The sequence below is a fragment of the Lissotriton vulgaris genome, chromosome 3_2 (genome assembly GCF_964263255.1).
Source record: "Lissotriton vulgaris chromosome 3_2, aLisVul1.2, whole genome shotgun sequence".
Lineage (NCBI taxonomy): Eukaryota > Metazoa > Chordata > Amphibia > Caudata > Salamandridae > Lissotriton > Lissotriton vulgaris.
Window position 1 is genome coordinate 162678606 of NC_141690.1, and position 18821 is coordinate 162697426.

Here is an 18821-nt window from a genome sequence, read left to right on the forward strand (position 1 = left end):
GCCCTTGCAGGACATTTGCCAGGCAGCTACGTGGGCCTCGCTGCACACGTTTGCAAGACACTATTGCCTGGACAGCCAAGTCCGCAGGGATGGCTTCTTTGGCCGTTCTGTCCTCCAGGACTTTCTGGTGTGATTATTGGTTCGCAGACCCACCACCGGGGTTGGTATTGCTGGGGTATCTATTGTAAGGTAAGGAATCTATCACTAACGTGTCTCTTTCAGATGCACAAGTTACTACTTGTGTAACGATATATCTGTAAGAGACATTAGTTAGTGATAGATTCCTAACCGACCCACCCATCCTCCCTGTTCTGCGAATTGATATCTAGGGTTAAGGTCATCCCCTTTCAGGGCCTTAGTTTCAATGGCACCAGTGTTGGTTTTTAGCATAGCTCTGCGTTTCTGGCGCGGAAAAGCTGTGTCTAAGAACTGACGTCAGCACGCGGAGGCGGCGTCTAAGTACTCCGACGACATCATAACGGCGCCCACGACGCCTATGACGGACGCGGAGCCGCAGACGACGCCTACCGACGTGCAAGGGTACTGCTACGCAAAAATTTCCAGATCCAGTCTGACGCCTGGGGATATTCTAAGGTAAGGAATCTATCACTAACTAATGTCTCTTACAGATATATCGTTACACAAGTAGTAACTTGTGCACCATGTCAAGTCAAGTCAAGTCATAGAATTTATATAGCGCACTACATACCCAGAGGGTTTCAAGGCGCTTAGGAAGGGGAGGAGGATTACTTGTCTAACCACCACTACAATTATTACTATTACTACTCTGTGGTGATAGTAATAATAATAGTGGTAGTTATGGTACTGGTGGAAAACTACTATTATACAGTACAATACATGTTAAGTTTTCACAAGGGATTGCCATTTACAATACCAGTAGCTCTAAAACTCACAGTTGGGAGACTTATTGCATTGTAAATGTTTGCTGTTTTACTCTTCAGTAGAGTTTGTGAACACTCTTTTGGGCAGAAGAGTGCCTTCCTTAAGTGCAGTTTGCAATTGGCTAGCGACTTCAAACGTTACATGTTTATGAAAATTGTATCCTCCATGTAACCATTTTTACAGTAACTGCATCTGTGTTGGTTTGCTTCATATTTTTAGAGTGTTCCAGTGTTCATAATTTTAGAAAATTGGTTTATTGGTTGGGGAGGTAAAACCCTACTCAAGCAGCAACCACAGTTCTTGTCAGTATGATACACAGGCGAACCTCAAATTATCCTGTGCTTAACCCTCTGGTATCTTGAGGCAAAAGCAGTTAGGCCTAACTTAGAGACTTTGTGTAAAGTATTTATGTAGCACACAAACAATAATATAGTGACAACACAACACCAGAGAAATCCCACACCAATTTAGAAAAGTAGAGTAAAATGACAAAAATCAAAACAGTAGGCACGCAGAAATCCAGTTTTAAAGATTTAGTGGAAGATAGTGCTGAAAAGCACAAAAAGTCGAACTGTCAGCTACACCTAGTCATGTAACCCAGGGTACAGGCACCTAATGGTTAGGACAAAAAAATTGCAACTTTCTAAAATGGCAGTACTGATATACATTCTTCATTTCATTCATACACCATGATCACACACCTCGATTGTCATGACCATATCAATATTTATTCAAAATAATTTTATATAGTAATATTTTTGTCAATGTAAAACAAACATTTTATCAAAATGTATATTCAAACGTTTTCAATAATGTACACAGGGACATTAATAATACAATGTTTACAACAATGAACAAACTACATAAACCATAAACAAAATAAATAACATATTACAATTTTTTTTCTGTAAAAGTGAAACCTTGTTTAAAAACAAAAAATGCCCTTGAGACTAATGTTACAGTACAATAATCCCTTCTTTCTTTAAGGGCGCAACCAAGCAGTGACTGAGCTCATGGGAGACTGTCCGAAATAAAAACAATTAGTATTGAGCACAGTGGTACTTCATATGTACAGCACTTGTTTGGTGATGCAAACAACCGTTAACGTGTTTCGATTTATTTATTTACTTCACTTCTAAAGCGCACTATCACCTAAAAAAGGCATCCTGGTGCTGACCGACTCATTTCGAAAGGGGGCCAACTAATAGAAAGCTAGGGGTTTGGGAAAAGCCATGTTTTCAAGTGCCTCCTAAATCCCTTCTACATCTCTTTTTGGGTTCTCCTCAAGACTCAGAACATGAATGAGCTAATTTCTCCAAGATTTAAGTTTTGATACGAAAACAACTTTCAAAGTGGTTTGAAATAATTGCTTCGCAGAGGCTGCCTGTTTGGATAAACTAATGTGAATTAGACGAGGAATGGGGTAATGAAACGAGCGAAGGTTACGAACCCTTAAGAATAAGTTTCCTGTAAATGAAGACCCTGGTAGATACGGAGGTGGAGTAAAAGTTGAATTTGTATCTAAACTTAAATCTTGGAGAAATTAGCTTGTTCGTATTCTTATGGTATTTGTTTTTTGTATTGTCTGTGAGATTTGTTCATTGTTGTAAATATATTATTATTAATGTCCCTGTGTATTTAAAAAATGGGTTATACATCTTGATACAATGTTTGTTCTAAATTGGTAAACATATTTCTATAAAAAAAATAATTTGAATAAAGATTAATATGGTCATGACAATTGAGATGTGTGATCATGGTGTATGAATGAAATGAAGAATTGATATCAGTACTGGTATTTGAGGTGTTGTTTGATGTTAGAAGGGCCTAGCCTTACTGATTAGGGGCCCAACCCTATATAGTTTAGCAAATTTCTAAAAGTAGCATTTTCAGAATTGTGTCTTAAAATCCAACTTTACCATTAAAGAGGGCTTTAGATTATAATTCTTTAGACACCAAACTCAACATTCATTCTTTCTCCCTATTGAAGGTTATCACTTATTAAATTGAATAAGGCAACCGAATGAGAGAGGTGGGCCTTGCAGTAGCAACAAATGAATTTGAGAGTTTTTCACTACCAGAACATGTAAAAGTTAAAAGTACACGCTCAACATTTCAAGTAAACTGTACCCTGTCCTATGGGCTGTTTAGGGCCTACCCATGGAGTGACCTATATATATTGAAATGGAAGGTTTAGGCCTGGGAAAAGGTTTATTTTGCTAGGTAAAAATGTCTATTTTCTGGGATTTATATAGCGCATTGGCTACCCAACGGACCTCCCAGCGCTGATAATGGTGAATATATCTAAATGTCCCTAGAATAGGTACGTTTTCTATAACTTCCTAAAGGTAATTTCTGATTTCTTCTTCCTAATATGAAAAGGAAGCTGATGTGAAAACGTAGGAGCTCAAAATGAAGTGGAGCTTCCGCCACCTCTTACTTTCTTGATCTTGGGAATAAGAAGAAGATTCTGACTCTCGGAGCGTAAAGTTTGTTTGGCCTCCTAGGCGGTGATCAGACGTTGAATGGGCAGGGGTCCTTTTCTGTATAAAGCTCGTTGGACTAAGCCGAGAGACTTAAACAGTATTCTCTTCTTGTTTGGCAACCAATGAAGTGCTGCGAAGGCACGGTGACTAGTGACGTGCGCTTAGGAATCTTAAAAAGTGTACGTGCTCTTGCGTTCTGAATTACCTGCAGGCAGTTCGTAACCTGTTTAGACTGCCCAGATAAAGAGAGTTCCCTTATTCTAAGCGCAAATTAATCAGAGCATTGATTACTATTCTGTGCGTCTGGATTGAGAGTAAACTTAAAAACGTTCTTAAGGTGCAAAGAAGACCAAAGCAATAAGCTGCCAATTTTGTGGCTTGGACTTCCATAGATAGTCTTTCATCATTCTAGAATCCTAAACACTTCACTGATGGAGCAGGGGCCGGGAGCAGTCCTAACTCTTTTGGCCAATTGAGTTCATTCCAGAGGAAAGGATTGTTTCCTGCAACCAACACTTCTGTTTTATCTCCATTCAGTTTTAGATGTCTATCCAACATCCAGTTCTTAACATGCTTGAGGCATGCTTTCAGCTGCTGTGAGGTGTTCTTTGATGTCTGTACGGACTGAAACGACAATCTAGGTGTTGTTTGTGTATGAGACAAGGGCAAACCCATAAGTTTGTGCAATTTCTGCCACTGGACGTGTGTAAACATTAAAAAGGGTGGGGCTCAAGGAGGATCCCTGGGGTACTCCATAAATGTAATGCATAAGTTGAGGAGAGTGAGGACTCCTCCTGAACTCGAAAGCTTCTTAGCTCTAGTAAATTAGTTAGCCATTTGAGAGAAATTCCATTTATTCTTGCCTCCTTAATTTTCTGAATGAGGACTAAGTGGAATACTGTGGCAAAGGCGGCGCTTTCAGCTGATAATCCGCCTTGATCCAGGATCCCTCTTAGCTCTTCGGTTGCCACTAAGAGGGCTATTGCCTGGTCTGAATCTTGTAGGGTGTGGGATCAAGTGTGTTTCCAAGAATTAATACAGGTGTATATTTACAAATTTTTTGAGGATCTTGCTCAGCCAAAGAAGAAGTGAAATAGGGCGGTAGCTCTCCACCAGGAAAGAATTAGCGGTAGGCTTTTTCAAGAGCGGTTTTACTATCATATGTTTTGATGCCTGTGGAACCGTACTGAACTCAGCAGACTCACGCACAGCACAAACACACCTTTTAGATTCTGTGTGCTCCACTTTCATGCTTTTAGTGTTGTTTTTGACTTTTAAAACAGCAATAAGGAGGAATACTGTAGTGCCTTTGGTGCTTGCCTGAGCTATTTGTTGTCTCCATCTCACGGAAGTCAAATCAAAGTCAGTTTCTCACGAAAAGCTTCTCTTGGCTTCCCCACCTCTAGTGAATATCTTGTTATTTAGCTATCTTGGATATCTACTGAGGGCCTTTGACGTTATGGTTTTGATGTCTTCGATGTCTTCTAATGGTCTTTGTCATGTTTTAGCTCCTTCAGAATAATATATTCGTTCTTTAAAATGATGTTCCCGTGCGGTCATCATAGTGCAGTCTGATTGTATTCCTCTAATCTCAGCCTTTGAACTAAGGGCCAGATTTACTAACAGGCAAGTCTGAAATAGTGGGTACAAATTGTGCATTACTTTTTGGACCTGCCTGTGATTTTGCATGTCACAAAATGTCTAATGTCAAGGAGTTGCATAATGAGCCGATTAGTGAATGTTAATTGGGCAGGTCGCTATTTGTGAACCCTGTGATTGGCTACAAAGAAGTGATGGTGGTCATCAGCCCACCAACCATGCACTCGCATTCCCAAACGGGAAACATCTTTTTAAGGAGTCCATGACATCTGGACTACTGCGACTGAGACTGTCTCAGGGACATCCCATTAGGGAAGTTGTCCAATGGGACAGCTTCCCCTTTTTAGGTTTCGCCTGTACATCGACTGCACTGTGCTTGTCAAATCTGTTGTTTTTGATCTAAATCTTAAAAGGGAATTACCCCCGCATTCCATTGGTTCATGTGCTTGCCACTTATTTTTCATCCATTTCTATTGGCTGTACCATATTTTCCTGCATTTACCAATACTTTTTCCTCGTCTGCTTCTCTTATCAGTTTCCCGCGATGAAATACTGTTAACATCTGCTTTGGTGGAGCTATTTTTTCGTTTTCCGGTAATACTTTAAGCTAAATTAGCAGATTTATAGAGCCCAATTTATCACCTGCGAGATTAAGTGATTTGCCCAGAATCACAGGAAGTTGCAACGCCGAGACTCAAAGCAGGATCCCCAGCTCTTGAGTCTGCAGCTCTGGCCCCTGCACCACGTCCATGATGCTTGTGAGGGAGCTCTATACTTCGTCCCTTTGTCCCAGATGGTGATTGATAAAACAGTATATCAGTCATCACATAGGCGAAACTGATGCATTATCAGTGCTTGCTGAATGAGTTCCCTTCTCCCTTGAGGTGTAGCTTAAAGTTTCACTTGCGGTTATAAATCATAGACAGGACCACTAGAATTATGTGGCAAGAAAGGGACACATGATGTGGCAAGGTTACGTAAATTATGCTGCATAAAAGGCAAATTATGTAGCATAATGCGGCACATTTTCTAATGGTATTACTTCATTATTTCATCATTTTTAAATTTAGTAATATTCTGTGGGCGTTGGTTGCACCTCAGTAGTACCAGTTCAAAATCCAGACATAACAATATGCAATAGAAAGGTGACCAGTCCAGCATTATAAAGGGCCTTTCACTTCACAGCAACACGTGGTGCTGCATTTTTTTGTAACTTTTGAACCACTTGAGATAAAAACAGATTTGTTTTTGTTCAAATCTGCAGCTTATCTGCAGATGAAAGCGTATATGGCAAATGCAGCAATTCTATAATTATGTGAAAATTGCCGTTGCCTCACAATCGCATAATTCCAGTGGCGCTGATCGTAGCTACTTATCATTGTGAATCACAAATAGGATTGGTTGACTCCTTCACTCCCCCTCCAAATTGCGATGTGGAATGACTTCCAAAAACCCTCATGTGATTTAGGAATGTTTTTCCAAATTGCAAAATTGTTTTAGGGCATTGTGAAAAAACATTTTGTGGTCACAAATGCTGTGATTTTGCAAATCACACGGTTTGCAACCTCAACATGGTGTCCTATCTCTTTACTCAATAGATGTTGAGTAGTACAACACCTCTCTTTTTGTTTCGACGCAGTGGAACTAGCTTTTATGTTCCCAAGTAACAATAAGGGGAATATAAGGGGCAGCCTCATTGAGTAACCGAGCAAGAAAACCTAATATTGTTGGTTAGACTAAGGACATACATTGCAAATGTCTTTAAGCGTACAATTTGGAGAGATTTACTTTAGCACAGTGCATTACTGAAATGATAATCATGCACGAGGAAGATAGGACACCATATTGTGGGTAGGGTCAAGGGCATAGAGGAGGAAAATAATATTGGAACCTTCAGAGTAAAGTATGGTTTGAATGTCAGTAGGCAGTGATTTGCCAAATAAAAAATAGGCAAACTGTAGAAACACAACAGGCATAAAGAGTAGGCAACGAGCTATGAATGTAAAAGCCACTGAATTTCAAACAAATGTTTCAAACAAATGTGTCATGTAATCTCATAGGTGGCAGACTGCTTTGTGGGCAAGGCACATGTTGCATCTATTTATTGACTGTGCATATATCTGCTTATTAAAATGACATGCAGCTGGGAACGTCAATGGGATTCGACAAGGAAGCTGTGAAGGGAGTCCTTATTAACAGCCCTCAAGCTCATTGATGAGATGCGTCTCAAATCTGTCTTGAACTGCAGGAGCAACAGGACTTTATTTTTCTTTCTTTTCTACTTTTTCACCTTCCCATCTTTTATTTAGATTGTCTATATTTCCACATGCCCACCTGCTGTCTTGTACAACTCTGAAACATTTAACATATATGCTCTTTAGATACTTTGGAAAATAATGATTACAATGTAGTTGCCTCTCCTGCATGTATCGTTTCTCATGTTCAAGGTAATTGATGCAAAATGCTTCACGGGCTTGAACTATGCAAGAAACAATTACATTTTGTTTATCTGTTTTCATAAAGGTATGCCTCATTGGAAAATCAAGGACATATCAACCAAGAGATGAAGCTTTGATTGATGAACAGAGAAAAGAGTATATTAAGAATCAGCAGTCTGACGTAACCAGAAAAAAGGATTACTCTAGTTGCAGCATAACAGACTGTATACAGATATCTAACCAATGTTCCCAAAGTGATGCTGGCTGCAATGATGAAAAGGAACATCAACATTGTCTATATCCAGAAGACAATAGCAAAACCTCTGAAAGCAGGGCCTGGATATCTGGATTTTTGCCAAGAGAAAAAATTGAGCAAACCAGAAACTGTGCAACACTCCCGCGAGATTTCATTGACCAGGTTGTTCTGCAAGTAGCCAATTTACTATTAGATACTGCCAAAGAAGGCCAAGTTGAATGTGTTTCTGAAGACAATGCTAAATCTTGGAATTGTGGAAGTAAGTCTGTGCTCCTACAGTTTGCACAAATGTTCTGTTTTCCTGCTCAAGGTTATCTCTTTGCACGGAGTTGTTTTCCTGCTCAAGAGCATTTAGTCCGCATCAAAGTAAGTCATTGCTTTAAGTCAAAGTCAAGTCAAAAATACTTGATTTCCAAGAAATACCAAAAAATAAATTCTGATAGAAATACAAACAATTCATAAAAATTGATATTTTTTTAAAGAGCCTAAAACAACAATTCATGCTTGTATCTTTCCAACCCACCTAGGTACAATTTATACATTTACAAACATGTACACATTAAAATGTCTCCATACCATGACTCAATATAGTTCACATCCCAAGATCTCACATATATTTATTGCACTTTAAAAACATAGTCAAACAAAAAAAGAGAGGTCAGTGGTATGCAAATAACCACAATATGGAGCAAGAATTAAAACTGGCCTGACTTAGGTCAGTTAAGAAAGCCCTCACTCACCGACCTGGTCGGTGACGTGCTTCATCATTGGGCCCCACTAAAGAGGCCGAATGCCTCTTTAGTGTGCTGCGACGCCAGATCTACTGCGGAGCGGGTTTTTGTGTAAAGGCGTGCAGTGAAAGTATAACAATAAAAGTGTCTTAAGTGTATCAAAAAAAATATACTTTATTTTATAGATCACTAGGACACAGATAAAAAAAAATGTATGTGTTGGGAATTTATCCAAAATTAACTGTTTGGTTAATTCCAACCAATAGTACAGTCAGTCAACATGTTTCTGCCTATAAAACGGTGTAAGTTTACCAGGCATTCATCAGGACCATTAAATGTGCTAAACCCTGGCGGTATGAGCACCCTAAGGCTCACCCTGACCTAGGGACGTGAAAGTGAAAAAAAGGGTTTAAAAAGGTGAAAAGGTGCATTAAGGGAAGAGCAATTGCTCATTCCCAGTTACTCCTGGTTTAGGAGGCTTACCAAATTCAGGTTTCTGCACTTGTAGTAAAAATGCGATCTGCACCATGGGTCACGGGAGGGGGGTGGAGGCGTAATTGGCACACCGCCCTCGACGCCAGGCACCCTCTTGGAACCTGTGACTCCCTCGTACCGGACCCAGACATCAAGTCAAAAATACTTGATTTCCAAGAAATACCGAAAAATAAATTCTAATAGAAATACACACAATTCATAAAAATTGATATTTTTTTAAAGAGCCTAAAACAACAATTCATGCTTATATCTTTCAAACCCACCTAGGTACAATTTATACATTTACAAACATGTACACATTAAAATGTCTCCATACCATGACTCAATATAGTTCACATCCCAAGATCTCACATATATTTATTGCACTTTAAAAACATAGTAAAATTTTAGCCAGTGGCAAACAATTCATGTTACTCCAATTGGCATTTATAATGCACAAAGTGCACAGGGGCGGCCTTAGGCATGTGCAAGCTGTGCACCTGCACAGGGCCGCCAAACCACAGGGGCCGCCACGCCAATATATATCCTTAATATAATAATCCTCTGAGGATGGATACATATTTGCGTGGCGCTCCCTGGCAGGGATTTGGCGGCCTCCGACTCTGTTCCTCTACCAAACACCCTGCCCCCACCCCCCCTCTTCACTGGCCTCTGCGCCTGCATTCTTCCATGGACGTGGCCATCTGCCATGCGTAAGACACCATATTCGATATGGTATCGATATTAATGTTTCCAGGCAAAGAGGCCACCGATTCTTTCCTGTGGGGGGGGCTGTGGGTCCGCGGCCCCTGTCATGGCCATGGCACTGCAGACGTCTGTGCTAGTCCCTCACGTCATGCGTCACAATACCTTCCTCCTCCTAAATTTGATCATTCTGAGACGAATTCGGAAGTGTAGGAGCAGCCACCGGTACTGGTCATCTAATGCCTTTTTTGGACGTTTTATTAAAACGCCTTACTGAGCTCCGGGGGACTCCGCCCCGCCCTGACCCCATCTTCCGGGGCCCCCTACCTACGCTCCCTGCCCAGGGCAGCCATGAGCCTAGAGAAGCCCCTGAAGTGCACAGCAGCCTCGATTATTTCTCCTAATGTTGCTTCAGTTTGAAAGCTATTTCCCATCTTCTGACATTTTCCTGTTAGGAGATTTCCTCACTGCAATTACTAAGTAAAAAACACCCATGCCAACCTTATGTTAAAATCCTACTAAAGTGGGTAATGTCATCGGTGTCTTTAAGATTTTACACAAATGCAGACCTGTGGCTTGCTCTAATGATCTTTGAGTCTGAAAAAACAAAAATTGCCTTCTGATTTAATATGGTGTTTCCTTTTTGTTACTGATGAGCAAGCATCTGTGCTACCCTGGGTTGTAGCTGTTCTCTAGTTCTCTAGTACAGTAGACCGATTCTATCATGATTGATTCTGTCCCAGCTCGCTGGACTTTCAGAGGCATGAGACTGCCAAGGGCTTTTAAGTGAGTAATTATTTGCATTGGATTACGACAACTCGGTTACTGTGATGTAGATTAGGGATTCGAAGTAGGGGCTCAACTATGTGAAAATAATTTGCCTGAAGCTGATGATTTTTTAAATAGTGTGCTCTAACTCTCAATTCTGAACAGATTCTCCTCTTCTGTCTTGCTCCTGATCTCGCTCTCTCTCACTCTTGAATAGCAACGCTATTTGTGTTCAGCACTGAGTGCAAGTTGACTTGCCTCCTGGAGCTCCAAATATTGGCAACTATGAAATCAGTCCCTAGAGAAAAGTAGTTTGCCTGGATTTTTTGTCAAGTGAGAAAGCTGAGATCAAATGAAGTTCTCTAGGCTGTATAGTTTGCAACTTAAACACAAAACCATATATGCCAGTGCTTAATTTGTAAAACCATGAGTGCCGGTGCCCAAAGCTCTGCTCAGAAGCCTAGGTTTAGTGCTATTAAATGTCAACACGCTGAATACCAAGGTTGTGTAGCCTTAAAGGCACTCATGTTTCTTTAAAACAATTTCAGACACTACATACTCCTTTATCTCACTCTTTGTGACAGTTTTTCAGTCTTTCTCTTCTTCCTTCTTTACCCTTTGTGTGTTTTCCTGCTCCTGCTCTTGGTCAATATCTAATCAGCAAGAATAAGTTATGGTCCTAAAAAATTTGTGCCGGTGGGCTCCACTGGCAAACTCCAGCCCAAATTAAGCAATACATATTTCTCACTTCTTCCTCTTCGTTTTTCAGCTTCTTCTTTCCGCTAATCTTTTCAAATATTTACTTTCCCCATCCCCACTCATCTTTTCTCCCTTCTTTATTCCCATCCTTCTTTAGTCATGCTTGTGACTGCAACTTCCCTAACTTCATCAGATCAATTGATCAATTAGTTAGGATTTTTATAGCGCTGCTAATCACCCGGTAGTGTATCCAGGCGCTTGCTGGTCCTGAAAGGCTCATTCGAACAGCCAGGCCTACAGGGCCTTTTGGAATTCCGAAACTGAGGTCCAGAGCTGCACAGAGAGTTTGTTTCAGGTCTTTGCTGCTATGTAGGAGAAGGGGCATCCTCCACTTCTTCTTCAGTAGATGCGGGGCATGTGGGCAAGCAATAAGGAAGTGGAGCGTAATCTTCTCAGTGGCTGGTGGCAGTACAGGCAGTGGTTAATGTAGGTAGGTCCTTGGTTGTGTAGAGACTTGGGTGCGTGGGTCAGCAGCTTGAATTGGTTGGGTGATTGGTCGGTTTTGGTGGCCATTGTGGTAGGTGTGCTTGCACATTTGAATATCATGCTCTGGAAAATAGGATTTGTGTTGAAGGCTGAGTGCACTTTTGTAATTCGTTGAACTTTACACTCATATTGTTCTTATTACTGTCTTCTCCCTCTGCTTCTCTGCCCTCCTCCTCTAGTCTCCAAATTGTTCTACTCCGCAAGTCCTTAAACTCCTCTGAGTGAGTGTGCTTTCTTTGTATAGCACACACTTTAAGTGAATTTCCTGTAAGTGCTCACGATTTGGCAAACCAGAGAACAGCAGACTGAGAAGTGGGAAATGGTTTATTTAGGTTATTAGGCTCTTTGATCTATAGAAACTCGAAAAAGCTCAACCCTGGCTCTCTGCCCCCTAACAGCTGCAATCTCCTACTCCCTCCTGCAGGCGCCTCGGACGTCCAAACCCTGACTGACCACTATCTCAACACTATGACTTCGATAATCAATGAGGCTGCACCTATGCAACTAAAAAGAGTCGCCATTAAAATCTCCAAACCATGGTACGACGGGAGTCTCAACGAAGATAGAAGAGACTTGCGAATGGCAGAACGGACCTGGAGATCAGCCCCCTCTGCAATGCACCTAAAAGAGTTGAAGAAGAAGAGAAACGCCTACTTCAGGAAAATAAAACGCTCAAAATCGGACTTCTTCCGCCTCCAACTTAACCAAGCAAAGAACCGCCCGAGAAAACTGTTTGAGCTAATCAAATCGCAATCCAAAGAGCTACCACAACCACTCAACACTGGGCGTGTGGTACCCTCATGTGAAGACTTCGCTGCTTTCTTTATCCAAAAAACCGACAAAATAAAAAGCGATCTCCTCACTGACGCAAGCCTCTACTCCAAACCCAAATGCCCAGCACCCGTTGAACGAAAAAACAATGCGACATGGTCAACCTTTGACACATATTCGGAAGAAGAAATTGGCAAATTACTCAGCACCCTGAAACCTTCCAATCACCTCACGGACCCCCTCCCTGCCTTCGCAGTAAAAGATTTTACCCCACTGATTCTCCCTCTCTGGACTAAAATCATCAACAGCTCTCTCCAACAAGGAAGCATACCTGACTCCCTCAAAGTTGGTCAGGTCACACCTCTACTAAAGAAACCAACAGCCGACCCCGCGGATCTCAACAACTACCGTCCCATCACCAATATCCCCACTCTCGCCAAACTGCTGGAAAAATGCGCACAACTACAATTGACTAAACACATTGAGCAATTCGATCTCCTCAACCCTCACCAATCAGGTTTCCGAGCAGGACACAGCACAGAAACGGCTATGACTCACATAATTGACGACGCACTTCAAATGCTAGACCAAAATGACACCTGCCTCCTCATCCTTCTTGATCTCTCCTCCGCATTCGACACCGTTAAACATGAGAATCTACTAGAACTACTAAACAAAAGAATGGGCTTATCTGGAACTGTCCTCAAATGGTTCACTTCCTTTCTCCGCAACAGGACGCAGAAATTCAAGAGCAACAACCTGATGTCCACGCCAGTACCTGTAACGCTAGGCGTCCCCCAAGGATCTTCTCTATCCCCAACTTTGTTCAACCTAGTCATGGAACCGCTCACCACTTTGCTACAAGAATCCAATGTACACTTTCACATGTATGCCGATGACACCCAACTCTACCTCAAACTGCAATCTCCCAATGACATCCTGCTCCTGAACTCAACGATCAGATGCACCCAATCCTGGCTTGCCGACAATCACCTCAAACTCAATGCCCTGAAAACAGAGTTCCTTCTGATCGCACCTCCAGCGAAGATAACCACCACTCAACATTGGCTTAAACTCCTAACCGCACTCAATGTCCAACCCACCATCGTGGAATCAGCAAAATCTTTAGGCATAACACTCGACACCAATCTCAACATGCAGCAACATGTCAGCAAAGCTACAAAGGGAGCGAACTTCCAGATCAATACTCTGAGGAAACTTAAACCCTACCTCCCAGCCAAAGACTTCCAAACAGCGGTGCAAGCACTAGTCATCCCACGAATTGAATACGGCATCACCTCCCTCTGCGGACTCCCACTAACTACAACCGCACCACTAAAAGCATCTCTAAATGCTGCAGCGAGACTCATCACGGGGTCAAAAAAGCACTCCCACATCACCCCTGACTTGAAATCCCTGAATTGGTTGCCGTTTGAAGCCAGAATACATTTGAAAATAGCCTGCATGACACACAAGGCTGTACACCTAAACTCACCCGGCTACCTTGCTCAGAAATTGACAATCTCTGGGGGAATCAGAAACACGAGAGGCGCAAACAATCTTCTGCTGAAACCTCGAAGATTCCGGAAGGAGAAAACATACAAGCGCTCTTTCTCAGGAATGGCGCCTAGGATTTGGAACTCACTCCCTCCCGAAACCAGGCTTCTCTCTTCCACTACACTCTTCAAAAAAGAAGTAAAAGCTATCCTCATGGCTAAATTCACCTGTACTACTATCTCGAACCCTATCAACACCCTGCGATGATCTTTATTACTTGCTTGACCCCTTATCTATTTGTACGAGCTGTCTTATCACCCACTTGATTGCTTTGCAGCCACCCAATTGTATTATTTGTATTGTATGATCTACTGATTTACTTATTTGACTTTGTTCCCTCATGTTCCCTTCTGTACTCTGTGAACTATCGACCTACCTATTTGACTTTGTTCCCTCATGTACCCGTCTATGTAAAGCGCTCTGATATCTGCAAAGATCTTGTTCGCGCTATATAAAACTCTGAAAATAAAATAAATAAATAAAATAGGCCACAGGGCAAAGTGGGGCCTTTTATCCAGGCCTTGTGAGATGCTGTCACCACCAGGGCTGTTAGATTTGCCCACTATATGGTCCTGGGTGACCTTAATATTTATTTGGATCAAGCAGAGAGTAAGGATGCGCGTGACCTGCTGGATGTTTTAGTACTGGCTCAGCTCAACCAGCATGTCAGCCTTCCCACCCACAAAGCTGGACATGTACTTGACCCTATTTGTACCAACTTCCTGATTTCATTAACCTCTTCGATGCTCATGACGGCTCCCGGCCGTCATGAGTCACGGTGGGCGTGTGCTGATGACGGCCGGGAGCCGTCATGACCACGCCCGCAATTTGAATGTTCAGCACTGCGGCGGAATTCGCGCCGCAGTGATGAGGTTAAGGGGCGCTTTTCCGGTCACCTGGTCAGACCATTTTATAACCCACTTCTCGTGGGAAGTGTCCAATATTGAGCCTTTAGCACATTCATGCTATTAATCAGCCTTTGGTAAAATCGATCCTCTTGAGCTAAATATGGCCTTGGTAGCCTCCAGGCCTAGTCTGACAGGAGACATTGAGGAACGTGTGGCGGGGTTCTCTAGCTGGGTCTCGAATGCAGTCGCGACGGTGGCCCCACTACGTTCCACTAGGTTGGCTAGAGAATCTCCGTCCAAACCTCAGTTTAACCTGTCTCTCAAATCCTTGAAGCATGATTGTAAAGCCCCTGAGCGCGCCTGGTGGAGGAGTGGCTACTACCCGGCCGAAAAGAGAAAGCTCAGAGATAAGCCGAAGACATATTACACAGCTATAAAGCTGGCTGAAGGGCAATTCTACTCAGCCCGTATTGATTCAGCCAGCAATAACTCTAAGGAAGTCTTTGCGATTGTTCAGAGTTTCATGTCTCCTGAGGCCCAAGCAAGTGTGGCGTCATCTTCACCCTCTTGGTGTAATATTCTCACTTGCTGCTTCGGGGATAACATCCTGTCTATCCAAGCAGCATTTACCTCCTGCAGCATCAGTATGGAGGCACCTTTGGAGTGTCAGTCTGTCAGTACAGGCCATTCTCTGTCTGTGTTTAGGCCAGTCGATCCTCTGGAATATCTCAAAATTCTTAAAGGTTTTAAGTCGGGTTTGCCTTCGCACCCCTGTCCTGCTTGGATACTGGCAGTGGTTGCTGAGGTCGCAAATGTAGAAGTGCATTCCATCATTAATTTGCCCCTCCAGAAAGCGGTGGTTCCTCTGGCTTAGAAGGAGGCCAAGATCCTGCCACTCCTGAAAAAGCAGTCATTGGACCCCCTCTGTCTGCGGTACTACCGGCCAATCTCCCTCCTTCCTGCTCTGGCGAAGGTGTGTGAGAAGTTGCTAAATAAGCAGCTCACTGATTTTGTGGAAAAGGAGGCTCTCCTGCATCCAGCTCAATATGGGTTCCAGGCATCCTACAGCACAGAAACAGTGTTGGTTGAGGTGGTGGAGGCCATCTGGGAGTGTCTGGACGCCTGCGGGAGGGCTGCTCTGATTTTGCTTGACCTCGCGGTGGTGTTGGACACGGTCCCGCACTCACTTCTTTTGTCACGTCTGACCAAGATTGGTCTATCGGGCACTGTGTGGGGCTGGTTTCAATCCTTCCTAGAAGGGCGGTTTGAGCAGATCTAGATTCCACTGTCCTCTTCCTCCCCTCAGCCAGTAACAACAGGAGTCCCGCAGGGATCCTCACTTAGTCCCCTCCTATTCAATGTCTATGTTACTTCTCTGATATATTTCGCAGAGAAGTTGGGGACTAAGGTGCTGGTGTATGCTGATGATACCTAGCTTCTTTTTACCTGGGACAAAGACACGGGCGCTGTACTTTTGGTCCAACATTGCCTATCATCTATCTTTAAATGGCTGGCAGAGGCACAGCTCAAGTGCAATGAAGAAAAGTCATAGATTCTTCTATTTGGTAAATTTCCCCTCAATTTCAGAGAGCAGCTCTGGCCTCCTGAGTACCCTCTACGGACCTCAACAGGAAAGCCAGCAAAAAACCTGGGGGGTCTGGTTCGTTGAAGATCTTTCCTTCTCAATACATATATAGAAGCTGACCAGAAGTTGCTTCGGCCTGCTTAAAACCACAGGCGGCGAGGGAAACGGTCCCCTGCGCGTTGATCTTGTCCCGGCTGGATTACGCCAATGCTCTTTATGCTGGTGTTCCGGGCTACCTGCTGAAGAAGCTACAGGTGGTTCAAAATACCGCAGCCAGATTCTTACTGGGTCTGTCGGCCAGGGACAGTGTGCATCAACAGTTGCGCTCTCTTCATTGGCTTCCCATGGTTGATGGAGTGAAATTCAAACTCTTGATTTTGGCCCACCGTGCGCTTTACGGGGGTGACCCTCTTTACTTACAGAGGTATTTCTCCTTTTATGTTCCTGCGCACTCCTTGCGTTCTTTGTTCTTATGTTATGCCCAGGTCCCGCGTTTTAAGCGTCAGAGGATCGGGCAGCTCTTATGCAGGGAAAGCGGCGGTTGCATGGAATGCTCTTCCTCCTGCCCTGCGCACCATCCAGGATCAAGTGTTTTCAAGAAGAAATTGAAAACTCAACTATTCACCTTAAGCCAGTGTATTACCCTGTTTGGTCTAACGCCGGGACACTCATGAGTAGCCGCGCGTGTTATGAACTTATATAACATAGCATAACATATTATTGTGGGAACCATGATTATAATTCAGGTCTCTTTTTTGCAACTTAGCAATTAGAGCACATTGCTTCTTTTTTAACCCTCTCTTTTTCTCTCTCGTTCTTTTGCTCCATATCTGTGAGACCTCTTTCATCCACTTGTCTTGCCCTCCTCCCCATTTTTTCTCTTTTTCCCTTTCCCTCTATTTTGAAATGATTTAATACATTCCAACAATTTATTTCTTTTTGGGATCTCATTTCCTTTATCACATTCCTGTTACTTTGTCTCCTAATCGTACCCTCTTCCTTATCAGTTTAATTTCTTTCTATCTCTACTTTCTAAACTGTGCAATACAGAAAAAAATATTGTGTGGACATATAATCTCTTTAGCTGATTATGCAACAGTTGGGTCTGTTTCTTCACTCAAACAGCTCTCTCAGTGCAACGAACTCCTATAGTTTATGTCCATTTTGTTTTTAAAAATAAACGAAACACCGTCCAAGTGGCATACTTCTTACTGTCTTACCTGATTTTAAAATGAAAATTGTGGAACTGATTGAAAGAAGAAATTTACCCCTCTACAAACCTGCTGACGTTGCACATTCCTTACTCCTTGTAATGTGAATTAAAGAGACGTGTAGCATTGCTACTGCCATCACAGACCTGCCTCCAGGTTCACCGCACAGCATGCTCTTTAGCTAGTGGTCCATCCTAAGGATGTCTAGGCAGATTGGCACAGTCTGAATCAAATTGGACAGCTTAAAAACCTTTGAATGTTTTGTTATAATTGGCCCACAAACTAGCCACATCTGGAATAGCGTGCTAGACCAGGAGGCTGGATATCAGCAGATTAGAGACAAAACATTGCAAGAAGGGAAAGAATAGAAGTTAATGGTTCTCTGTTCATGCTCTCAGGATCTGGCGCACTATCCCTATCGACATCAGATCAGCACCATCTTTCCTACATTCATAAAACAGCATAAGAAACCACTTCAAAGAGCACTGTCCTGACCCAACAGTCTACTTTTAAACTTCCCCCAACAATTGTATCTTCTGGGAGCCATGCTGCGGTTCACTGCTTTTAACCCCTCCCATGCTCGTGACGGAACCGTTCCGTCACGAGCCTCAGGTGGGCTGTGCTGGTGACGGAACGGTTCCGTCACGGCCCGCTCGCCGCGCCTGCTCGGCGCGAATTCCGCGCCTGCGCTGACGTTCTGAAGAGCGGGCGGGGCCGTGACGGAACCGTTCCGTCACAAGCACAGCTCACCCGTGGGCCGTGACGGAGCGGTTCCATCATGAGGACGGGACCACCGCACTGCCCTGCCTCCCCCTTAGCGCTGCGGCGGAATAGCCACCGCAGCAAAGGGGTTAAGTTCACAACTTACTAGGATTTTTGTTCCAGGTCAGCTGGGTGTAAACATACACAAAGATGCCTGATGATTCCCAAACGCGTCACTTCAAAAAAAGACATATGTCTTGGCTTTGCCAATGCTAGTTTCTTCTTGAGCTGCTTTAGGAAAACTGTTTGGATGTATCTGTATGTGAATGGTGAATGGTTTTGTGGACACGTTAATAAAAATTTCAAATTGCTTCCCCTCAATTGTTTTCAGGCAGTCTTCCTTTGAAGGATGTGGCTGAATATTTAGACCGAGAAACTCTGCAGAGATTGAAGAATGAATGTGGAGGTCTACAGACTCTTCTCAGGAACAACCACCAAGTTTTTGAAGGTACCCAAAAGTATCCATGGAAATTCCTATTTCA

General features: G+C 43.0%; 1 protein-coding gene across 2 annotated transcripts in view; it reads left to right on the forward strand.

Moving 5' to 3' along the window:
- TRMT44 (tRNA methyltransferase 44 homolog) overlaps positions 1–18821 on the forward strand; it is a 224774-nt gene that overhangs the window by 161672 nt on the left and 44281 nt on the right. For both annotated transcript variants that reach the window (XM_086964141.1, XM_086964142.1), the window contains 2 exons: positions 7512–7941; positions 18671–18787. In XM_086964141.1, the coding sequence (XP_086820267.1) occupies positions 7512–7941; positions 18671–18787 (547 nt within the window). The remainder of the gene's footprint in view (positions 1–7511; positions 7942–18670; positions 18788–18821) is intronic.